The 21040-nt window shown below is 35.8% G+C and overlaps 1 protein-coding gene across 1 annotated transcript in view; it reads left to right on the top strand.

Moving 5' to 3' along the window:
- LOC140163179 (cytidine monophosphate-N-acetylneuraminic acid hydroxylase-like) overlaps window positions 1-21040 on the top strand; it is an 83409-nt gene that overhangs the window by 15776 nt on the left and 46593 nt on the right. Inside the window, exons 2-3 of the mRNA XM_072186564.1 lie at window positions 2957-3185; window positions 12584-12675. Of these exons, the coding sequence (XP_072042665.1) occupies window positions 2974-3185; window positions 12584-12675 (304 nt within the window). The 5' untranslated portion in view covers window positions 2957-2973. The remainder of the gene's footprint in view (window positions 1-2956; window positions 3186-12583; window positions 12676-21040) is intronic.

Below are 21040 nucleotides of genomic sequence, written 5' to 3'. Positions count from 1 at the left end.
GGTAGCGATATTTCCCACCCGGTTAGTTGTGCATGTGGGCTCCCCTCCCTATATAACCACCTCTTCCCTAAGTGACTCTCCCCCTCCTCCTCCACTACATTCTATATCTTCATCTCGAGCTCTCCTCCCCCTTCTCTTTCATTTCCAATGCTCTCTCCCATCTGTTTCTCTTTCTCCCGGCAAATACCCCCAGAACACCCGCCACCCCCAAACACACCCCCACCCCCACACACAACACACACAATCTCTTCTCCCCTCTATCTTCTACTTTTTGCAGTAAAAATTGCTTCAGTAAAAGTCATTAGGTTATTAGAGGTCATATAATGGCCTTCCATCGATTCTGGTACAGGGGATTAAGGACATGAATCGATTTTGTTTATAGCACCTATACAATTACAATAGTGGCCCCTTTTGTAATGTCGAATGCAAATATTTCGATGGTCTATATTTTTTCACAGGTGAAATAGCCTAGACTTATTCGATTTTGTAAACCACGTCTTTCAATGTAGATTACCATGCTCGATTTCTCTCCTCGTGAATATTGCACTGCGAAATTTAAACATTTCTTTTGTATACTTAGAGTAGGTAACTTCAAACCAAACAATTTTACGATTCACACCACTTATAAGAAACTGAAACCAAAACCGAAACTGACTGACACAAATGTTCAGTTTTTAACAAAAGAAAGAAACAATGAGTTCGATATCTTATGATTCAAGTGGTTAGGCAGGACAATAGGAAACCACGTGACCAAAACCAAAACCAAAACTAAAACTAAACATTTGAAATAAGGCAATGTAAAATTATGAAACGTGATCTTCAGCCATGGCGTTGTCTTTTTAAAGACATTTCTTGTTAAATCTTGTGAAAATCGCTTGGAAACCACTGTTTTGTGCCGAATAATTATGTTACCACTAATAGCCATAAATTGGTTAATTAAGAATAATAAAAAACAACCCTAAGCGATGATCGTTCTTATAAAAACACCACTTCTAGTAAAATGAATGTTTTGAGACCCTAATCGTGGATCCGCGCGGATCCTTGTGTGATGTGCCCTCATTAATTTAATTTAATTATTTAACTTTGTTTATCAGCTGAAAGTATGTCATGAGAAATGTAAGATAAGGGGAAAACCCTTGGAAGTAATCATTCAAGAGTTTGTGTATTCCGACATGCTTTAGGGGAAACCCCATTAGCTACAGTAAACAATATCAATAAGAATTAGTACTAATGTGGATAAACCCCACTTTTTCAGAAAGTTCTCTACTATTACATCATCTTGGGGAAATCCCTTGGATTGTGAAATGGATAAGATTTGGGAATCACCCACAGGAAGTGTTGTAATATGACAGAATAGTCCATTAATAGATCATGGGTTTTTGGGAGCATAAAAGATGATGCTTGGAGTTTTCACTTTTCAGAATGTCACGAGAGATTATAGACTCTACATGTATGTGTTGGTCCTCGTGCTTCAAAAAAAAAGTACATTGAACCAGTTTACATATCCAATAATGTGCTGAAGGAGACTTATGAGTGCACGAAAGTGTTCCTCCTCATCAAAGGATTAAATTGAATTGATGGAGTCTGGTTTATAAAACAACACATCTGTCCAATACAGTGGAGCAGTGTCGAAAGAATCCTGTTTCCTGGAGAAAGAGTGATTGGTGAAAGAAGCACCAATTTGGAGAAAGCAGTGTTTGAGATAAGTGTTTGGAGAAAGCAGAACGAGAAGATAAGCGTTTAGAGAAAACAGCGCAAGGGAATAAGTTTTGGAGAAGGTAACACGTGAGGATTGTATTCGCAAGGATATTTATATATGCAAGTGTACAATGGATTTCGCTGATTTTCGTAGGACAAGTGAATAAGGATATAGGCCTACATCAGCCGTCCAGAACATTGCAAGAACTCTATGATCACCAACAAGAAGACTATTGGTTAAAAGTACTGATTAATTTATCTGTGATTGTGTGATTATATTGTGTATGCCATTGCTGTTATATGTACCAATCATATTCTTTACTTTCAATTAAGGGATCTGGAATGAGCGTTTTGAGCGTTTCGACAGTATTTTTTGTGGGACATAAGAGCACATCAGACATATCGAATTGCATTCTGAATACGAAGAATGTCTTTCTGATATCAAATAATTTTCATTTTATGAAATTTACGATATAATACAAATTTTATGACAAATTAATAAAATTTGATATTTTTCACATTTTTGAGATATAACAGTCCTCGGAGTAAATTTTATAAATTTAATGATATATTCTTAAAGTGTATGTAGCTGGGAGGAAAAGCCGACGATCAATTGAAAATTTTGACTTTTCATATTGAAGATATGGATTTTTTTCCCAAAAAGACCTATTTTTTGTTGGTGTTTTGGGAAAAAAAATCCATATCTTCAATACGAAAGGTCAAAATTTTCAATTGATCGTCGGCTTTTCATCCCACCTACATACACTTTAAATATAAATCATCAGATTTATAAAGTTTACTTCGAGAACTGTTAAATATCAAAAATATCAATTTTAATGATTTGCCATAAAATGTGTATTAAATTGCGAATTTCAAAAAATCAAAATTATTTGATATCAGAATGACATTCTTCGTATTCAGAATGCGATTCGATATGTCTGATGTGCTCTAATGTCCCACAATAAATACTGCTCAAACGTTCATACCCCTTCCCTTAAAGACTTAGATTTTGTTAGCTTATGTACATTCGTGAATTTGGGTAAAAGGTGATTTTGGCCTTGAGTCAGTACGACTCGTAACACTCATTCTGCTTTTCAGAGCCACCTTAAATCCACGCTTTCTTTCACGTGGATGCTTAGTATATTCTGATTAGGCCTCCAGGCTTCACATCAGATTTCTGTCGGTCCAAACACTCGTCGTTCACTTTGAATGGTTTTACAGTTAATTTTCCTTGTTTCCTTACCTTGGTTTTGATCAGGTACTTCGTATCTCATCATGGTAGAACAATATCATGTCGAACTACTCACCCTCTCTCACGAAGAGACCACCAATCTTAAAGATGGTGTGAATTTCATCACAAAATCAGAGAATGAGAAGTATGTGGTATTCAAGAACCCAGATGATGGAGAACTCAAGGCATGTCGCAACAAGTGTAAACATCAAGGAGGCACATTTATTAAAGATATCGAAGAAGAGCCAGAAAGCTGGTGAGTTGATAGCTTTTAGTTACATGGCCGAATAAATGAGGGTGGATTTTTTTGTAGTATTAATACTAAATCTAATTTGTGAAAAGATACATACAGGCTCGAAAAGAAGTAAACTAATGTTTGTTGCGCTTTTGTAGAAAACCTGGAAGGTATATAAAAATTAATATATCATTAAAATAAGCAGATTATGAACGTCTAAATTAAAAGAAAAATAGAAAAATAAAACTCTCCGTTTTCATAGATGCACACGGTTTCACTTCAATGCAGCTGCTGATCTCTGTGTCTGTTTTCAATTTTGCTGAGAATATTGTCGCGTGTGACGAAGCATGATGGAATCTTCTCAAACCTGAAGCATTAAAAATACGTGCAGAGATTATAAGAACTTTAAAATCCCCGAAATTGCCAACCTCAAATATCAGACATCAAGTTCAAAAAAAGTTAAAAGACACATGAATTTGTTTTTTAAACTTCGCCCCCTTTTTTACGTTTTGAAAAGATTTTTTGGTAGATGTTATTGGTTTTTTTTAACAAGAAATACTTCTTTGACAGACGCACACTGCACATTACCTAACACAGAGTAGCAACCCAATTGAATAATTATGGTAACACTAATATTATATCACAACAAACTGCAGCAACATGAAAATTTGTAATTAAGACTAATTGTATCTAAAACAACAGGCGTTATGTTGATGATGCCATTTTCGACGACTTCAAGTTTAGGCAATATGCCCAAATGAATAAGTACTTGGTGTAAAAAAATCGGGAACGGGATATGCTGGGTGCGATTACAACAATTTCGAGCATTATTTGTCACTTTCAAAATGTCAACTAAGAGGTTGTTGTCTCCCGTAATGTCGATATTTTTTAAATTAAAACAATTCAATTAGTAGAACTTGTGAAGAAGAGATAAGATGGTGTTTTTGCATATTTATTTTTGATGGTTGAAATAATGTTCAATTTAAAATTTATAGTTTACATAATTGCAATTTTTTAATATGTTTAAAAAACACGTATAGTCTACAATTGTGAGAGTATTCGAGCATTTTTAACGTTAATAATTTCGAAACGCCGGTGGTAGAGAAAATTAATAATAATTATGTATATTCGAGTGATTTACGTGATTCCTGCATTACGATTTCTGAATAGTATACAATGGCGGAATACATTAGATTTGAAGTGTTATGGTTACTAAAATGAGCTAGGCCAAAACAACCTGGTACCAAGTTCACGCAACACCAAACACGCAGACACACTGGTTGGTATATAGAACAACTTATGGTTATTTATTAATTAGTACAGTATGGCTGTCAATCAAATTACTATATAAGATCATACAGGAATTAAACATAGAATTAGTACACATTGAGATTTTGATGTCAGAAGACAGCTCATATCTTGCTCATTACCCCTGTGTGAGCTAGCTTAGCTGTTCTCAGACAATAGAGAGATTGCGAAGAGGCGTTCACTGCAAACGCCATACGGGTTACGTATTACGACATTGTGCGGTAGAACACCATAGTGCCGTTTACATCCAAACTAGCCTCCTACACAGCCCGTTTGTGTCGGTCATAACGCTCGTCGTTCCTACTGTCTGTTCAATTAGCTTAGATTCTTGTATTTTTAAGATATTTGAAAAAAAAAAAAACATTGTGGTCAAAGTCATCAAAGAAAAGTGTTAGCACAGCCTTAGACCCAACGTGATTTACACTTTTCAAATTCCGAAGTTCAGTTTAAAACCCCATTTCTTTTCAATTTTGCCTCATTTTAGTCAGTTACTTGGATCCACCAAAGGGATTCGCGATCATTTCACAAATCGAGTGGAACGGTCCATTCTCAACTTAGGGCATAGACCCTATCGAATTTAGCAAAGAAAATCTGTCCACCAATCTGTCCTGCCATTTCAATTGTTATACCGTTCCGGTTATTGGATAGGGTCTATAGGTGATGATGGTCCACTGTGTTTTGTTGCACGAAATTTAGTTCCGTGTGGTATGCTCGATTACGTTTTATGCATAACATTTTTTTCTTAAACAATGACATTAAAATTATGGCTTGCGTTCTTATTTTCAACTGGTTTCATCGATACAATGTAAATTGAGTTTTGTTTAATACCATCATTTTTGCCAAGAATATTAGCATCCGCTTGATACAGTGAATTTACAAGAATGGTTAATTAATATTTTCTTCTACAAAAGTTCTTTTGTTTCCAAATGTCCTTCTCATAGTTTGTATTCAACAAACAAAACGAAATGACAAATTGAAAATAAATGTGTAGGTTTCTAATAGGCCTAGACCCGCACTTTCTCATACACATCGACACAATAAATAAATAAATAAATAAATAAATAAATAAATAAATAAATTAATTAATTAATTAAATAATAAATTAATAAATTAATAAAGTAATAAATAAAGTAATAAATAAAGTAATATTATGAATAAATAAATAAATAAATAAATAAATAAATAAATTAATTAATTAATTAATTAATTATTACATAAATAATTAAATATATAAATAAATACGCAAGAAATATATTTATATAAGCTGGGCATATTCTGAAAACCTTAGTTCATCTTCACATTTTATAATAACGTAATGTTTCAACAGTGGGTTTCAACACGAACTACATGTAAGGTTAATTTAAATAAATTACGTGTACATATGTGTGTATCGGGTGAGCAAATACAAATATATTACAGAAAACGTTAAATTTCGGGTTAAAGGGTATGTGAGGGTCAAGTTTATAAAGGGTTTTAATAACATTCAAAAAATATTTTGTTCAAAACTTGCTGGAAAACATTCTAATATAATAAACTTAAGTACACAGAATAAAATATTTGCCAAATGATATTTTACTATATAGTTTGATCAACTCTTAATAGGCGGGATATGTTTAGAGGTTAATGACTGCGCATTAGTTCTTTTGAGGGTATTGTGAAATATCTAAACATTGTGCTTTAGAACCGAGGGATATTTCGAGGTCCAAAGCACGATGTTTAGATATTTCACAATACCCGAAAAATAACGGATGCAAAGTCATTAACCTCATTTATAACCGTCACTTTTCACTTTTTTAAATAAAATTTACGTCACATTTTCTTCTTTTAATTTGAAAATAGAGCACAATTTTAACTTTATCTGTTGTGTTCCCTGTAAAAAATCGAATAGTCCATTAAGGAAATAGCTCTAGCGACCAATCACAGTAGCACGCAATCATGCGATCTCCAAATACGGCGGCCAGCGTCCGCGTAAATTGTTCGCACGCGTAACACGTCACGTAACGAAGTCATTGTAGAGCGTACTTTTAGCTACGTCACGAGACGCGGTCATTATACTTTTTCAATGACCAGCATTTGCGTCCGCGTATTTAAAAGTTATTACAGACTTTGCGTAATGAAGTATGAAACTTTACTGGAACTTTAACGGCAACTTGAAAAATATCGATTGGATTTCTTGCTCAAATTCACTTCAACGCGAACGTCAGATTGGTTTCTGTACCAACATCGTCTTGTTGTTTAAACTAGCCTTGGGAAGTGTATCAATGGGTGATCAAAAGAAGGGTATGTAAAAGCGACTGCAACAAATATCTCCCTTTTGTTTGCTGAAGTACTTTGTTGGTAACACTTCAATACAATTAGACTACCCCGTAGTCCACTTGCCCTTTGTGCATACTCTGGATATTGTATGTAAGCTTAAAACTCTGATTTAATTAATGTGTGCACAATTGATAGATTTTCACATCTCTTCTTTTCAGTCACCCTACTCCCTCTGTTTGTTAGTTTCCCAAGTGGACTACTGACTTTGGATTGCGGTCAGAGATGCTTAACACGGCTGTCTATGAGCTTCTATGGATGAGATAGTCGGAAATCTGGCCTACTAAAATTGGCCATGATGTAATGCATCTTTAAATGGATCTGGCTTGTGATTGGTCGCCCCGATCTCATTATGGTTTAAATCCTCCGGGTTCCTGTCATTACCATTAATAACTACATGGTACACAAGTATGTGGCCTACCCCGCCTTTGTGTTGTGTAATTGCATGAACGCGTCAATAAGTGCATGAACGCGTCTTGTATTTGATTGCGGTTAAATTTGATTGATAAACAAGTATGATTGACAGTGTGAGTGTTAGGGACTTTGCCCGTTCAAAATCCCGTTTAAAATTGAAAGTCCATAGTCTATTTTTAACATGGAATTTCGCGATTAATAAACTGGCAGATTCTAAAATCAGAATTGTTCAGTATTGAAGTGCCAAAACAATTATGACATTATGATATGTTGCATTCAATAATATAAGCCTACGTACACTTTACTTTTACTGTCACTAATATAATTATATAAACTTTTTCATAACAATTTTATACTAGTATTTTGATGTAATTAATATCAGTATAATTTCGAGTTCAACTGAATGCTTTCATCATGATTAACATCAAAAAAAGACTATGGCATAGTCTACAATACAATAGGCGCTTAGTCTGAATAAACATGGATAACATCTCTAGGCGATGACCAACGCAATGGGAATTAAGCCTATGTTATGAGCTATACGCTAATATTATACTTCTAAACATGTTTCAATTAAATATTCTTGTGATATGCCTATATTATTGTCCCGGATTATTATAATAAAAGCTCAATTATTATTCCAGTAAACGTTAGCTTTGTCAATTTTATATTTCCATCAGGACACAGGCCCATTTTATCTGTTTGCTCTCCCTAGCTAACCCCCCACCCCCACCACCACCACCACCTCTCCATATCCTCCCCTCCCTCCATCTATTCATCTATCCTCACTTTCCCACTCCCCAGTGGCGTTGCCAGGAGTTTTCTTTTAGGAGGGCAAGGACTCCTCTTTGCATTCTGATCGAATTAAATATATCTCCCCGAATGATCCTCATTTTGTTCTTTAAAAACTCCCAGAATTTTTAATTTCAACCAACATATTTCTGGACTCATGATGCTCCTTTTCTGACATTCTTATTTTTTGTAACAATAGGTATCCTCTTTTAATAATAAATAATTCGGTTGATATACAATATCCATAGGCCTATATGCCCCAATGTATAACTTATGTTTGATGAGTGTGTTTAAAGAGTGTCAGCGTACAGCGTGGCACATGTTAGACCAGCTTTCTGCTGAATTGGGGGTACATAATGTAGGCCTAAATGAATAAAACAAATAATTAAATAAAATACCTGAACAGTACAAGCATATTTGGTTATATAGAGGTGTAATTATAAGATACGCAATGTTGTAAAAAAATGTTCACAGTAGCTGCAAAAAATTATTTTGATCTAATTCAATCAGTAATTTTCAGCAACATGTGGCATGTTTTTTACCCAAACCAAATTAGATTTCCAATAATTGGTCTATTAACTAGACAATACATAAGTGGTAATTATGTAGTCTATGAGGAAATATCCAAACTATTGTTCTTAATTATGACGTATTTTCATCATAATTTACGGCACAATATAGATTCTCGCGTTAACTTTAACTTCAAGCGGCTTTAATGGCAGAGTGGTTTTGAATACATAATCCTCTATAATCCTCTAGACGTTAAAGTTTGCGGTGGTTTCTAACTTCACTTGCTGCATATATTAATGAGGTTATGAATAGGCTTTTACCACTACGCCGAAAAGTAGAACCACGTTAAGAGTGCTATCTGTGACCTGTCTGGTCCATATTTTATGTGTTAAAGTAAAGCTGTGTTCACACATGCACTTATTACCGGTAATATTTTATCTAGGCTTATGATCGAATTAAATATTTCCGCTAATCCCTTAGTGCGTCCACATTTGTCGGCAATAGCGCTATACGCTGGCTCAGTTACGTAATAATCGGATTAACTACCATAGCAATAGGTGAATCATGCTGATTAGTTGCACCTGTAAGATTAGTATCTTTGAAAAGACCGGTATTGTATTCAATCTATGATTGCAGACATACAGGTGATGAGTGCAACCTGCTTGTAGTACAGCGCGAAATGTTCAAAATTGTTTTCACCTATTGCTATGGTAATTAATCCGATAAATGACGTAACTTCGCCAGCGTATGCCCGACGTGTTATGTCCGTTAAAGCCTATTACCGGTCATAAACCCCTTCTTTCTACATGAGCATCATCAGAAAATTTAACCCGATTTTAAATGTTTTCACTGAAAATTCACTTTCAATAAACGCCCTCTTTAGAACAAATTACAGACAATGCGGTAGGTATGTCATGTAAGAAAAATGCACATTCAAAAGTTCCAAAATTAAGACCAATTTTGTATTTATGTAGGTTCTATTATTATTATTATTATTGTTATTATTATTATTATTATTATTATTATCATTATTATTATTATTATTATTATTATTATTATTATTTTAGTTTAACAAAGTAGTCCCATTTTACAGTAGACTTAGCTCTATATCGCATTTTATACATGTAGGCCCTACTATGGTGGACATCTTTGAAAAAATGACAAAAATAAAAAAAATTACACTGACTCCCATCATCATGCTATTTTTTTCTTGGGGGGTCCCAAATTTACAAAAAGTTGGCTTCAATAAAATTGCGACCTCCCCTATTTCGGCAGCAAATATTTTATGACCCCCCCCCACCGTTTACAAAAAAAAAAAAAAAACAGGCATCAGTCTTTTTGAATAAAATAAACACACTATCTGTAGTCATGCTGTGTTGTGACTCCTACATTTTGGTCATCAAAACTATTTTATGACACCCCTATTTTTCTTTCCGTATATATTTGGGACCCTCTGGGGTTAACATTTGCTACCCCCGAAACTCGTGTAGGTTATCCCAATAAGGATGGTCAATTGCTCCTGCGCCTGAATTTTTCACCCGATCATGGAGGGTGCGATGGAGAGTTTTCAGTGCCTTTATCACTACAGGTATCTGCTCCCCCTACCGTATCTGGACCCCCGCCTTGTCATGTAATAGCGTGGCTATCTCCTCCCAAAGCTTTTTTTATCCCAGAAATACTTTCCGTGTCTCTCCAAATTTTGAGTATAGCCAATGTTTCCTTATTATTCCAATTGACCCCTCTATGGAAACGGGAAATCACAAGCAGCAAATAAAAAAGAAGCTAAAAGGGAAATGTAAGAAAGAACAGATTTTAATGTTCATTTTCAATGATTCTACCTGTTCAGTAATTCTTCATGTTATAGTGAACGCTCCCATTTACTCATCTAACGGTGATGTCCGAAAAAAATAATCGCATCCCCAGGCCTTGTCGTTTGAGGCGAGCGATCGCTCTCGCTCGCCGCCGCTCGCCCAAACTCGATTTTTAGTGAGCGATTTTCCACTCGCCATAGACACTAAATATCACTCGCTGCGAATCTCCCAAAATCAGCCACTGAATCAGCCATTTCAAGCTATTTCAGTATTTAATCGATGCTGTACTCCCTCCAAGCGTAGAAAGTGAAAAATGTTAACATAAATGTACATAAATACCGTGTCAAGAAAGAAACTCTACTTGATTATTTCCTAAATAAGTGATATTTGTGAAAATTCGACCACTCGCCTACAATCATGCTAGCGAGTGATTAACCACTCGCCTTTAAAATCTAAACGGCAAGGCCTGCATCCCGCTAGTTTATATTAATATTTGCAGCTGCAGCCATAAATTACTCTGCTTAAAATTTTCCGCGAGTGATATAGGCCTACTCACAATTATATCCGACAGCCCAATAGTGCTGCGTGTCCACACGTAATTACTATTACCGGACGTAACGTTTCGATCGGTCTTAACAGCTCTTAACTCTGGTCATCTTCAGCCTTAAATTGTCGGATTTAAAACATCCGACGCTCATTCACACTGCCACTTATATCCGATACTATTACCGACGTAATTTAAGTCCGGTAATAGTCCGACTGTGTGAACACGACGAGTCGGCAATAGCTATATGTCCGACGTGTTTATATCCGAGCTATTACCGGTCATAACTAACCGGAAATGATCAGCAGAGCTAATGTCTCCTTCTCTTGCCAGTTCATTGCTCTATTGCGTTTGATATTCGCACCTGCATCCATGATGATTTTGTTTTATCTCTCACTGGTCACACTATTTATACTCTGCTTCAAATCAGTTGCGCGAGTGATTTAATTTAACCCGGAAGTGTTCTTCACGCTGAATCACGCAGAAAGGTGAAAGGTCACAGTTATATCCGACAGCCCAAAAACGCTGTTCAGTGTTCACACGTAATTACTATTACCGATCGTAACGTTTCGATCGGTCTTAACAGCTCTTAACCCTGGTCATCTTCGGATTTAAATTGTCGGATTTAAACCACATTACGTCGGATATAGTTATATCCGACGCTCATTCACACTGCCACCTATACCCGATACTATTACCGACGTAATTTAAGTCCGGTATTAAGTGGTTTAAGTCCGACTGTGTGAACAAGGCTTAGTAAAATTGCACACATGATTTGAGTAACTAATAAGTACCCAACCCAATTGCCTCCGTAACATTTCACCCATTGTTAGTTATGTACGTGGGAGCACGTGTGGCCGAGTGGATAAGGCGCTCGACTCATAATTCATAGGTTGCGAGTTCGAGCCCCGCTCTTACCAACGTGTTGTGTCCTTGGGCAAGGCACTTTATCCTCATTGCCTACTGGGGGATGGGGTTGGGTTGGATGTTGTTTCAATGTTGCAATATTGGCGCTGATTAAGGGGGTACTACACCCCTCGATAAATTTGTGACTATTTTTGCATTTTTCTCAAAAACTAATAACACATTGGTAAAAAAAAAGTTATGTATATTATAGGGGCAAGGAATCCAATTACTATACTGGAATTTCAGTGACCCAAGACAAGCGGTTTGTTATTTATGATAAAAATAAGGTACCGCTAGGATGTACCTCGTTTCCTATCATATATACTGAACCGCTTGTCTTGAGTCACTGAAATTTCAATGTAGTAATTGGATTCCTTGCCCCAATAATATACATAACTTTTGTTACCAGTGTGTTGTTATTTTTTGAGAAAAATGCAAAAATAGTCACAAATTTACCACAGGGGTGTAGTACCCCATTAAGCTGCTGCCTGCAAATTACATTGTGTCTGTTTAGGTGTGTTTAATCGGGGTACAATTCTAGCAATTTGACCTGCGGGTCACCATTAGAGTTTGAAATAAAACCTTCCCTTTTTCCTTTTATGTTTTGTTTGGATGATGTAAACAAGACACAAACAAGATGTGTATAATAATATCACCATACATGATATGGTACTATTATTTTACAACCTAAAGTTTAGAGTCGGGCTGCCTTTATGTTACATTTGTTAGGTCTCAATGTAATATAGAATATGAAACAAACCTGACCAACCACCGTTAATTAATGCTCTTTTCCCCACCATTTTACCTGTTGCATGCACTAGCGTTATGAAATGTACTAAACATGGATGGAAACTAGATGCCAAAACCATGAGATATGTCAACCCACCTGACAGTTTTATCCAAGAACAGCTAGGTAAGTAAAACAGAGGAATTTGAATTTAAGATTAACCTTAACTAAGAGTATGTCTATTTTTAATCATATACTAATTCCGCCATGCCCAAACATATTTTATATAATATATGAAATCGTGTAATGGAACCCAAATTCCAATAAAAAATAAAAACAAATTTGTTACCAAATACACTAGGCCTATACATTGTATTACAGGAATTTAATAGATGGTGCATTTTAATAAATATATAGATTAACACGGGTAATGGACTAGAAATATTTGGCAATATCGGATTTACCACAGAGCCAGTGGATAAAGAAATTAATTAAAATTAAAACAAATTAAATGAGAAAATGAAAGCAAGGACATTTGGTGAAGTATTGTTTTAGAATTCGAAGGAGTCCTAAATGTTATCCTGGCCCAGGACAATGATTAATATAAATTTTATCTACTTTTGCCAGCATTTAACCTGTTCAATTAATTTTTTAATAAAATTCCGAAATCTGACGTATCAACGTTGTATCGTGCACATTTTATGATTCGAGACTATTTCATTTGACACGGTTGTATGGATTTCAAAAGATCGGTCCTATACTAGATATCGATTAGAGAATTACAGCAAGAGGCTTTGAGGATGTCGTAATCCTCCGGACCATCAACCAATCAGAGATACATATTTCAGAAATATATTCGTAGAGTTGAAACTCTTTCAACAATGAGGTAAAATAAAAGAAAACCCACTTACAATTTTGGACGCTTAAGGGATCTGGAATGAGCGTTTCGGCAGTATTTTTTATGGAACATGAGAGCACCTCAGACGTATCGAATTGCATTCTGAATACGAAGCATGTCTTTCTGATATCAAATAATTTTAATTTTTATGACAAATTATACAAATTTGATATTTTTCAAATTTTTGATATATAACAGTCCTCGAAGTAAATTTTATAAATCTAATGATATATTCTTAAAGTGTATGTAGCTGGGAGGAAAAGCCGACGATCAATTGAACATTTTGACCTTTCATATTGAAGATATGGATTTTTTTCCCAAAAAGACCTAATTTTTTTTGGTGCTTTGGAAAAAAAATCCATATCTTCAATACGAAAGGTCAAACTTTTTAATTGATCATCGGCTTTTCATCCCACCTACATACACGTTAAGTATAAATCATCAGATTTATAAAGTTCACTTCGAGTACTGTCAAATATAAAAAATATCAATTTTTAATGATTTGCCATAAAATGTGTATTACATTGCAAATTTCAAAAAATCAAAATTATTTGATTTCATAATGACATTCTTCGTATTCAGAATGCAATTCGATATGTCTGATGTGCTCTAATGTCCCACAATAAATACTGTCCAAACGTTCATACCCCTTCCCTTAACGTTGTCCTACAAGCACATGTTAAATGGCTCGATTCATATTAGGTATAAGTTGGGACATTGTCAGATTGTGTGAACATTACAAATACAAACAATAAGATTGAAAAAAAAGGCCATTTAAAAATGATTTTAAAAGATCGTCTATTTTGTAGCTTTATGACACTGAATAGACCAAATATCTGCCTCTGACGAAAAAAAATCTTGTCCATGCTGATTTGTTTTTGTAACAAGTACCGTATGTCATTTCAAAAAGAAAAGAAAAAAAGGCGGATATTACTTTTTAAAAACTCAACGCATTACTATTAATACGCCTATAATTAATGAAAAAGTATAGAAGGCGTTGCATCCGGTTCTGATGAGGGGGAGGGGCACAAGCCGTTTTCGGCAGTTTTCCTATGGGATTTTCTAAAATTTCAGATCAATGGGGGGGGGGGGGGGGCTCAGGGGCGTAGCAAGAGCTATTGCGGCCCGTGGACAAGAAACAGAGCGGGCCCTTTTAGCAGGGCCGAATTTAACATTGGGTCAGAGGGTCTCCAAAATTGCCCCGTGTGCGTTCCTTTAGCGCTAGCCCGACAACACCATGTTTTGGACCAAAAATATGGTAAAATTGCACAATTTTGCGCGCTTCCTGCATATCATACATAGCAACATTCACCTTCACTTTAATTGTCAAAAATTGAAAATTATTTCACGCGCAAATTAATGTCCTAAAGTACAATTAGTACAATAAAGTTACAATTTGCAATGCTTCTGCCACCACTGTCGATCTTATAGCAGGCCCCATATACCTTCATCGCGGTGAGTTTGGGGCCTCCAAAATCCACATTCTGGCCTGGCCCAGGTAAATTCGGCCCTGCTTATTAGTATCTTTTTAATCAGCGCTTATTCCATTTTCTCTTTTGCTTGGGGCCCCTCGTCCACCCTGTCCCCTGCTTACTACGCCCCTGAGGGGGGGGGGCTTGCCTTCCGTGCCCTTATAACGCTACGGTTACTTCTTAAAGTGTATGTAGCTGGAAGGAAAAGCCGACGATCAATTGAACATTTTGACCTTTCATATTGAAGATATGGATTTTTTTTTCCCAATTTAAAGTTAGAATATATAATATTGATATGATTTTTAAAAAATGGGGGTCATTTCAAGGTCATCAGAGGTCAGCAAAGGTATATAGGTTTTATAAGCTAGATTGTTATCAAACTTAATCCCTACATCTTTCACGAAAATGCAATTGTGTTTTAAATCTTTTCAAGGTCATCAGATGTCACTTCAAGGTCACGGCTGGACTTCGCAGCCTTACAGGGATGCAATATATCTAGTTCTTTCTTTCTTTCTTTCTTTCTTTCTTTCTTTACACAGCCGTGACGTTAGTCACGGCTGTGTCTTTTTTCTTACAGGATCTTTACACAGCCGTGACGTTATAGTCACGGCTGTGTCTTTTTTCTTACAGTATCTTCTTCTTCTTCTTCTTCTTCTTCTTCTGTCGACCATTACATTTGCTCTAGCACTAACATGCTTACACCGATTTTGACCTAACTTGGTCAGACCAATCACTGACCATGCCCCTACATGTCACATGAAACTCGTGGGGTCAAAGGTCATGTAGGGGTCACAGAGGTCAAAAACATGATTTCAACTCAAAATGCTACTTCTCCCACAAATTTCGCAGGACAGTAACGCTACTTGCACACATGCATCGTTATTACCCCAAATTCCTTCACAAATTTTTATTAGCTAAGAAAAACATAGCAGAGTGACGGTATGTGCACATATGAATTACGTTAACCTAATGTATATGTGGTATTTTTTGTGTGAGGTCAAAGGTCATTAAGGGGTCACTTCCGGTATAAAACAAAATACCTTCAAAATGCTACTTCTCCCACAAATTACATAGGACGGTGACGCAACTTGCACACATGCATTGCTATTACCCAGTGTCTATGAATCATACACAGATTTGAGGTCAAAGGTCATTAAGGGGTCACTTCCGGTATAAAACCAAATTCCTTCACAAAATTTTATAAGCTAAGAAAAACATAGGAGAGTGACGGTATGTGCACACATGAATTATGTTTACATTATGTATATGTGGTATTTTTTGTTCGAGGTCAAAGGTCATTAAGGGGTCACTTCCGGTATAAACCGAAAAACCTTCAAATCATAACATAATATGTAAACAGGTATTGCAAATTCATAACACAGCGTGTTATAATGTAACGAATGCTATGCCAAAAAAAAAATAACAAAAATATCAGTATCAATAAAATCAAAACCAGAATAAATACATAGGCCTACAAATAATACTTTTAAACTGACTAAATCAATATAATACTTGACTAAATATCAGTATAAATGAATCTCTAAATGAATTAATCAATCAGCAATCAATCAATCAATCAATCAATCAATCAATCAATCAATCAATCAATCAATCAATCAATCAATCAAGCTATTAATGAATAAATGAATAAATAAATAAATAAATTGGCCTAAATAGATGAATCTATAAATAAATAAATAAGAACTGAATGTGCCATTTATATTATTATTACAATTTTAATATTATTAATATTATTAACTTTAAAAAGGTGCCCATTGATTATATAATAATTCAAGTACATTTGAATACAAGAATACATTAAAAGATGTTCATCATTCCGTGCACTCACTAAATTTACCACTCTTAGAAATTTGGCAACTCCGTATCAATTAAGCAACCAATGATTGTAGCAAAATATATATTTCCCCGGTACATACTATTTATTGCACGTGTAATACTTTTTGACGTCACGAAAAGTACTGTACATACAATATTGTACGTACAATACGGAGTCTGCAGCGCGATTTAGAGTGTTTAACCAAGCGCAAATAATGAGAGTTTATGGAAAGACGAGCATGAGAGCTGGCCAGCTGGCTCCCATCTTGCTCCAGTGCACATAATAGCAACAGGTTCCTGGTTTACTATATTTACAATCGCAAATTTCCAATTTGCGAGTGTTCTGTTTTTGGTTAGTTCTTCTTCTTTCTTTCTTTACTCCAGTCGATCGGCGGCTGGACTTCTGTTTTTCAGCGGTTTCTGCTTCTTCTTCTTTCTGTCAACATTTGACATAATTGGCTCTAGCTCCCTAATTATTTGACTGAGTATATCCAATCTTGGGTAAAAGCTCCCCTGCCCCAGCCTTTACAATTGACATGACCCATTCGGGGTCAAATGTCACGCATGAGTAATTTTGGCTAAAAATGCGAGCACCTCAGACGTATCGAATTGCATTCTGAATACGAAGCATGTCTTTCTGATATCAAATAATTTTAATTTTTTATGACAAATTTTACAAATTTGATATTTTTCAAATTTTGATATATAACAGTCCTCGAAGTAAATTTTATAAATCTAATGATATATTCTTAAAGTGTATGTAGCTGGGAGGAAAAGCCGACGATCAATTGAACATTTTGACCTTTCATATTGAAGATATGGATTTTTTACCCAAAAAGACCTAATTTTTTTTGGTGCTTTGGGAAAAAAATCCATATCTTCAATACGAAAGGTCAAACTTTTTAATTGATCATCGGCTTTTCATCCCACCTACATACACGTTAAGTATAAATCAAGTCAAATGTCACGCATGAGTAATTTTGGCTAAAAATGCGATTTTTACCAAAAATGCTTCTTCTTTTACAGATTACATGGCAGCGTAATGAGACTTGGTCATCGGCATCCACTATAGTTGGGGTCCATGGGGTAAACACAGATTTGGGGTCAAAGGTCATTAAGGGGATTTTTTTTCTGCACATAACCAAATACTTTCAAAATGCTTCTTTTCCTACAGATTACATAGTACAGAGATGAGATTGACACATATGCACTGACATTAGCTGGTGTTTATAGAGTAAACACGGATTTTGAGTTCAATGTCATGAAGGGGTAAAATAGGGTTGATTACTGAAAATCACCTTAAAGTTCACTTTTTCCTGCATATTAAGTGCTGTGATCATCAGAATAATGCCAAAATGACTGTAACATTGGGTGCATATAGGGTTATAATCAGATTTGGCTTGAACATTGGGAGGGGTCTCTTTGGGGGTCAAAAGGGGTATAATTCTAAAATTTGTCCAATTCGAATAAAAATTAGTATATGAGATCACGATATGATTCAAAATATGATGGAGGTCATTTCAAGGTCACCAGAGGTCAACTAAAGGTCAAAAGGGGTAAAATTCCAAAATTCGTCCAAATTAATTTAAAGTTAGAATATATAATATTGATATGATTTTAAAAAAATGGGGGTCATTTCAAGGTCATCAGAGGTCAGCAAAGGTATATAGGTTTTATAAGCTAGATTGTTATCAAACTTAATCCCTACATCTTTCACGAAAATGCAATTGTGTTTTAAATCTTTTCAAGGTCATCAGATGTCACTTCAAGGTCACGGCTGGACTTCGCAGCCTTACAGGGATGCAATATATCTAGTTCTTTCTTTCTTTCTTTCTTTCTTTCTTTTTTACACAGCCGTGACGTTAGTCACGGCTGTGTCTTTTTTCTTATAGGATCTTTACACAGCCGTGACGTTAGTCACGGCTGTGTCTTTTTTCTTACAGGATCTTCTTCTTCTTCTTCTTCTTCTTCTTCTGTCGACCATTACATTTGCTCTAGCACTAACATGCTTACACCGATTTTGACCTAACTTGGTCAGACCAATCACTGACCATGCCCCTACATGTCACATGAAACTCGTGGGGTCAAAGGTCATGTAGGGGTCACAGAGGTCAAAAACATGATTTCAACTCAAAATGCTACTTCTCCCACAAATTTCGCAGGACAGTAACGCTACTTGCACACATGCATCGTTATTACCCCAAATTCCTTCACAAATTTTTATTAGCTAAGAAAAACATAGCAGAGTGACGGTATGTGCACATATGAATTACGTTAACCTAATGTATATGTGGTATTTTTTTGTGTGAGGTCAAAGGTCATTAAGGGGTCACTTCCGGTATAAAACAAAATACCTTCAAAATGCTACTTCTCCCACAAATTACATAGGACGGTGACGCAACTTGCACACATGCATTGCTATTACCCAGTGTCTATGAATCATACACAGATTTGAGGTCAAAGGTCATTAAGGGGTCACTTCCGGTATAAAACCAAATTCCTTCACAAAATTTTATAAGCTAAGAAAAACATAGGAGAGTGACGGTATGTGCACACATGAATTATGTTTACATTATGTATATGTGGTATTTTTTGTTCGAGGTCAAAGGTCATTAAGGGGTCACTTCCGGTATAAACCGAAAAACCTTCAAAAATTTTAATTTGATAAGAAAAAGATAGGACAGTAACGGTATGTTCACACATGAATTATGGTTACCCAATTCATATGTGGTATTATTTTATTTGGGGTCAAATGTCATTAAGGGGTCACTTCCGGTCTGAGACAAAAACCTTCAAAATGCCCCTTTTGCCACAAGTAACATAGCAAAGTGGTGCCACGTGCACCCATGCATTGACATTAGCCAATGTCTATGGGCGTTTTCATATATTTTGGGGTCAAAGGTCATTAGGGGTTATAACACGGCTGTGTTCGTGGGTAAGACCACAGCTAAGTCTAGTCTTTCTTTCTTTCTTTTGTCGACCTTTACATTTGCTCTAGCACTGACATACGTACACCGATTTTGACCTAACTTGGTCACAATCATCGATGACCATGCCCCTACATGTCACATGGAATTCGTGGGGTCAAAGGTCAAGTAGGGGTCACAGAGGTCAAAAACGTAATTTCAACTCAAAATGCTACTTCTCCCACAAATTTCGTAGGACAGTAACGCCACTTGCAGACATGCATTGTTATTACCCAATGTATATAAATCATACACAGATTTGAGGTCAAATGTCGTTAAGGGGTCACTTCCGGTAAAAAACGAAATTCCTTCAAAAAATTTATTAGCTAAGAAAAACATAGCAGAGTGACGGTATGTGCACATATGAATTATGTTAACCTAATGTATATGTAGTATTTTTTTGCTTGAGGTCAAAGGTCATTAAGGGGTCACTTCCGGTATAAAACGAAATACCTTCAAAATGCTACTTCTTCCACAAATTACATAGGACGGTGACGCAACTTGCACACATGCATTGCTATTTACCCAGTGTCTATGAATCATACACAGATTTGATGTCAAAGGTCATTAAGGGATCACTTCCGGTATAAAACCAAATTCCTTCAAAAAATTGTATAAGTTAAGAAAAACATAGGAGAGTGACTGTATGTGCACACATGAATTATGTTTACCTTATGTATATGTGGTACTTTTTTGTTTGAGGTCAAAGGTCATTAAGGGTTCACTTCCGGTATAAAACGAAAACCTTCAAAAAATTTTATTTGATAAGAAAAACATAGGACAGTAACGGTATGTTCACACATGAATTGTGGTTACCTAATTCATATGTGGTATTTTTTTATTTGGGGTCAAATGTCATTACGGGGTCACTTCCGGTCTGAGACGAAAGATCTTCAAAATGCCCCTTCTGCCACAAGTAACATAGCAAAGTGGTGCCACGTGCACCCATGCATTGACATTAGCCAATGTCTATGAGCGTTTTCATATATTTTGGTGTCAAAGGTCATTAGGGGTTATAACACGGCTGTGTTCGTGGGTTAGACCACAGCTAAGTCTAGTTCTTTCTTTCTTTCTTTCTTCTGTCAAACTTTTAACGAGCCATCGTAGCCATATGCTTTAAGCCAATGTGACCATATTTGGTCACAAGGACCATTTGGTGGGGGCACAAATGTTACATGACCAACTCGGGGTCAAAGGTCATCCAAAGGTCATTATGACCAAAATGTGATTTTCACTAAAATGCTTCTTCTTCCACAAATTACATAACACAATGTCGTCACTTGCATACCTGCATCGCCTTTAGCCAGTGTCTAAAAGTTGTACAAAGAATTGGGGTCAAAGGTCATTGAGGGGGTAAAATCTTACAATTGCATTATCTC

The sequence above is a fragment of the Amphiura filiformis genome, chromosome 10 (genome assembly GCF_039555335.1).
Source record: "Amphiura filiformis chromosome 10, Afil_fr2py, whole genome shotgun sequence".
In the NCBI taxonomy this organism is placed as follows: domain Eukaryota; kingdom Metazoa; phylum Echinodermata; class Ophiuroidea; order Amphilepidida; family Amphiuridae; genus Amphiura; species Amphiura filiformis.
The sequence above is the reverse complement of the archived record's forward strand: the minus strand, read 5'-3'. Positions and strand labels throughout refer to the sequence as shown.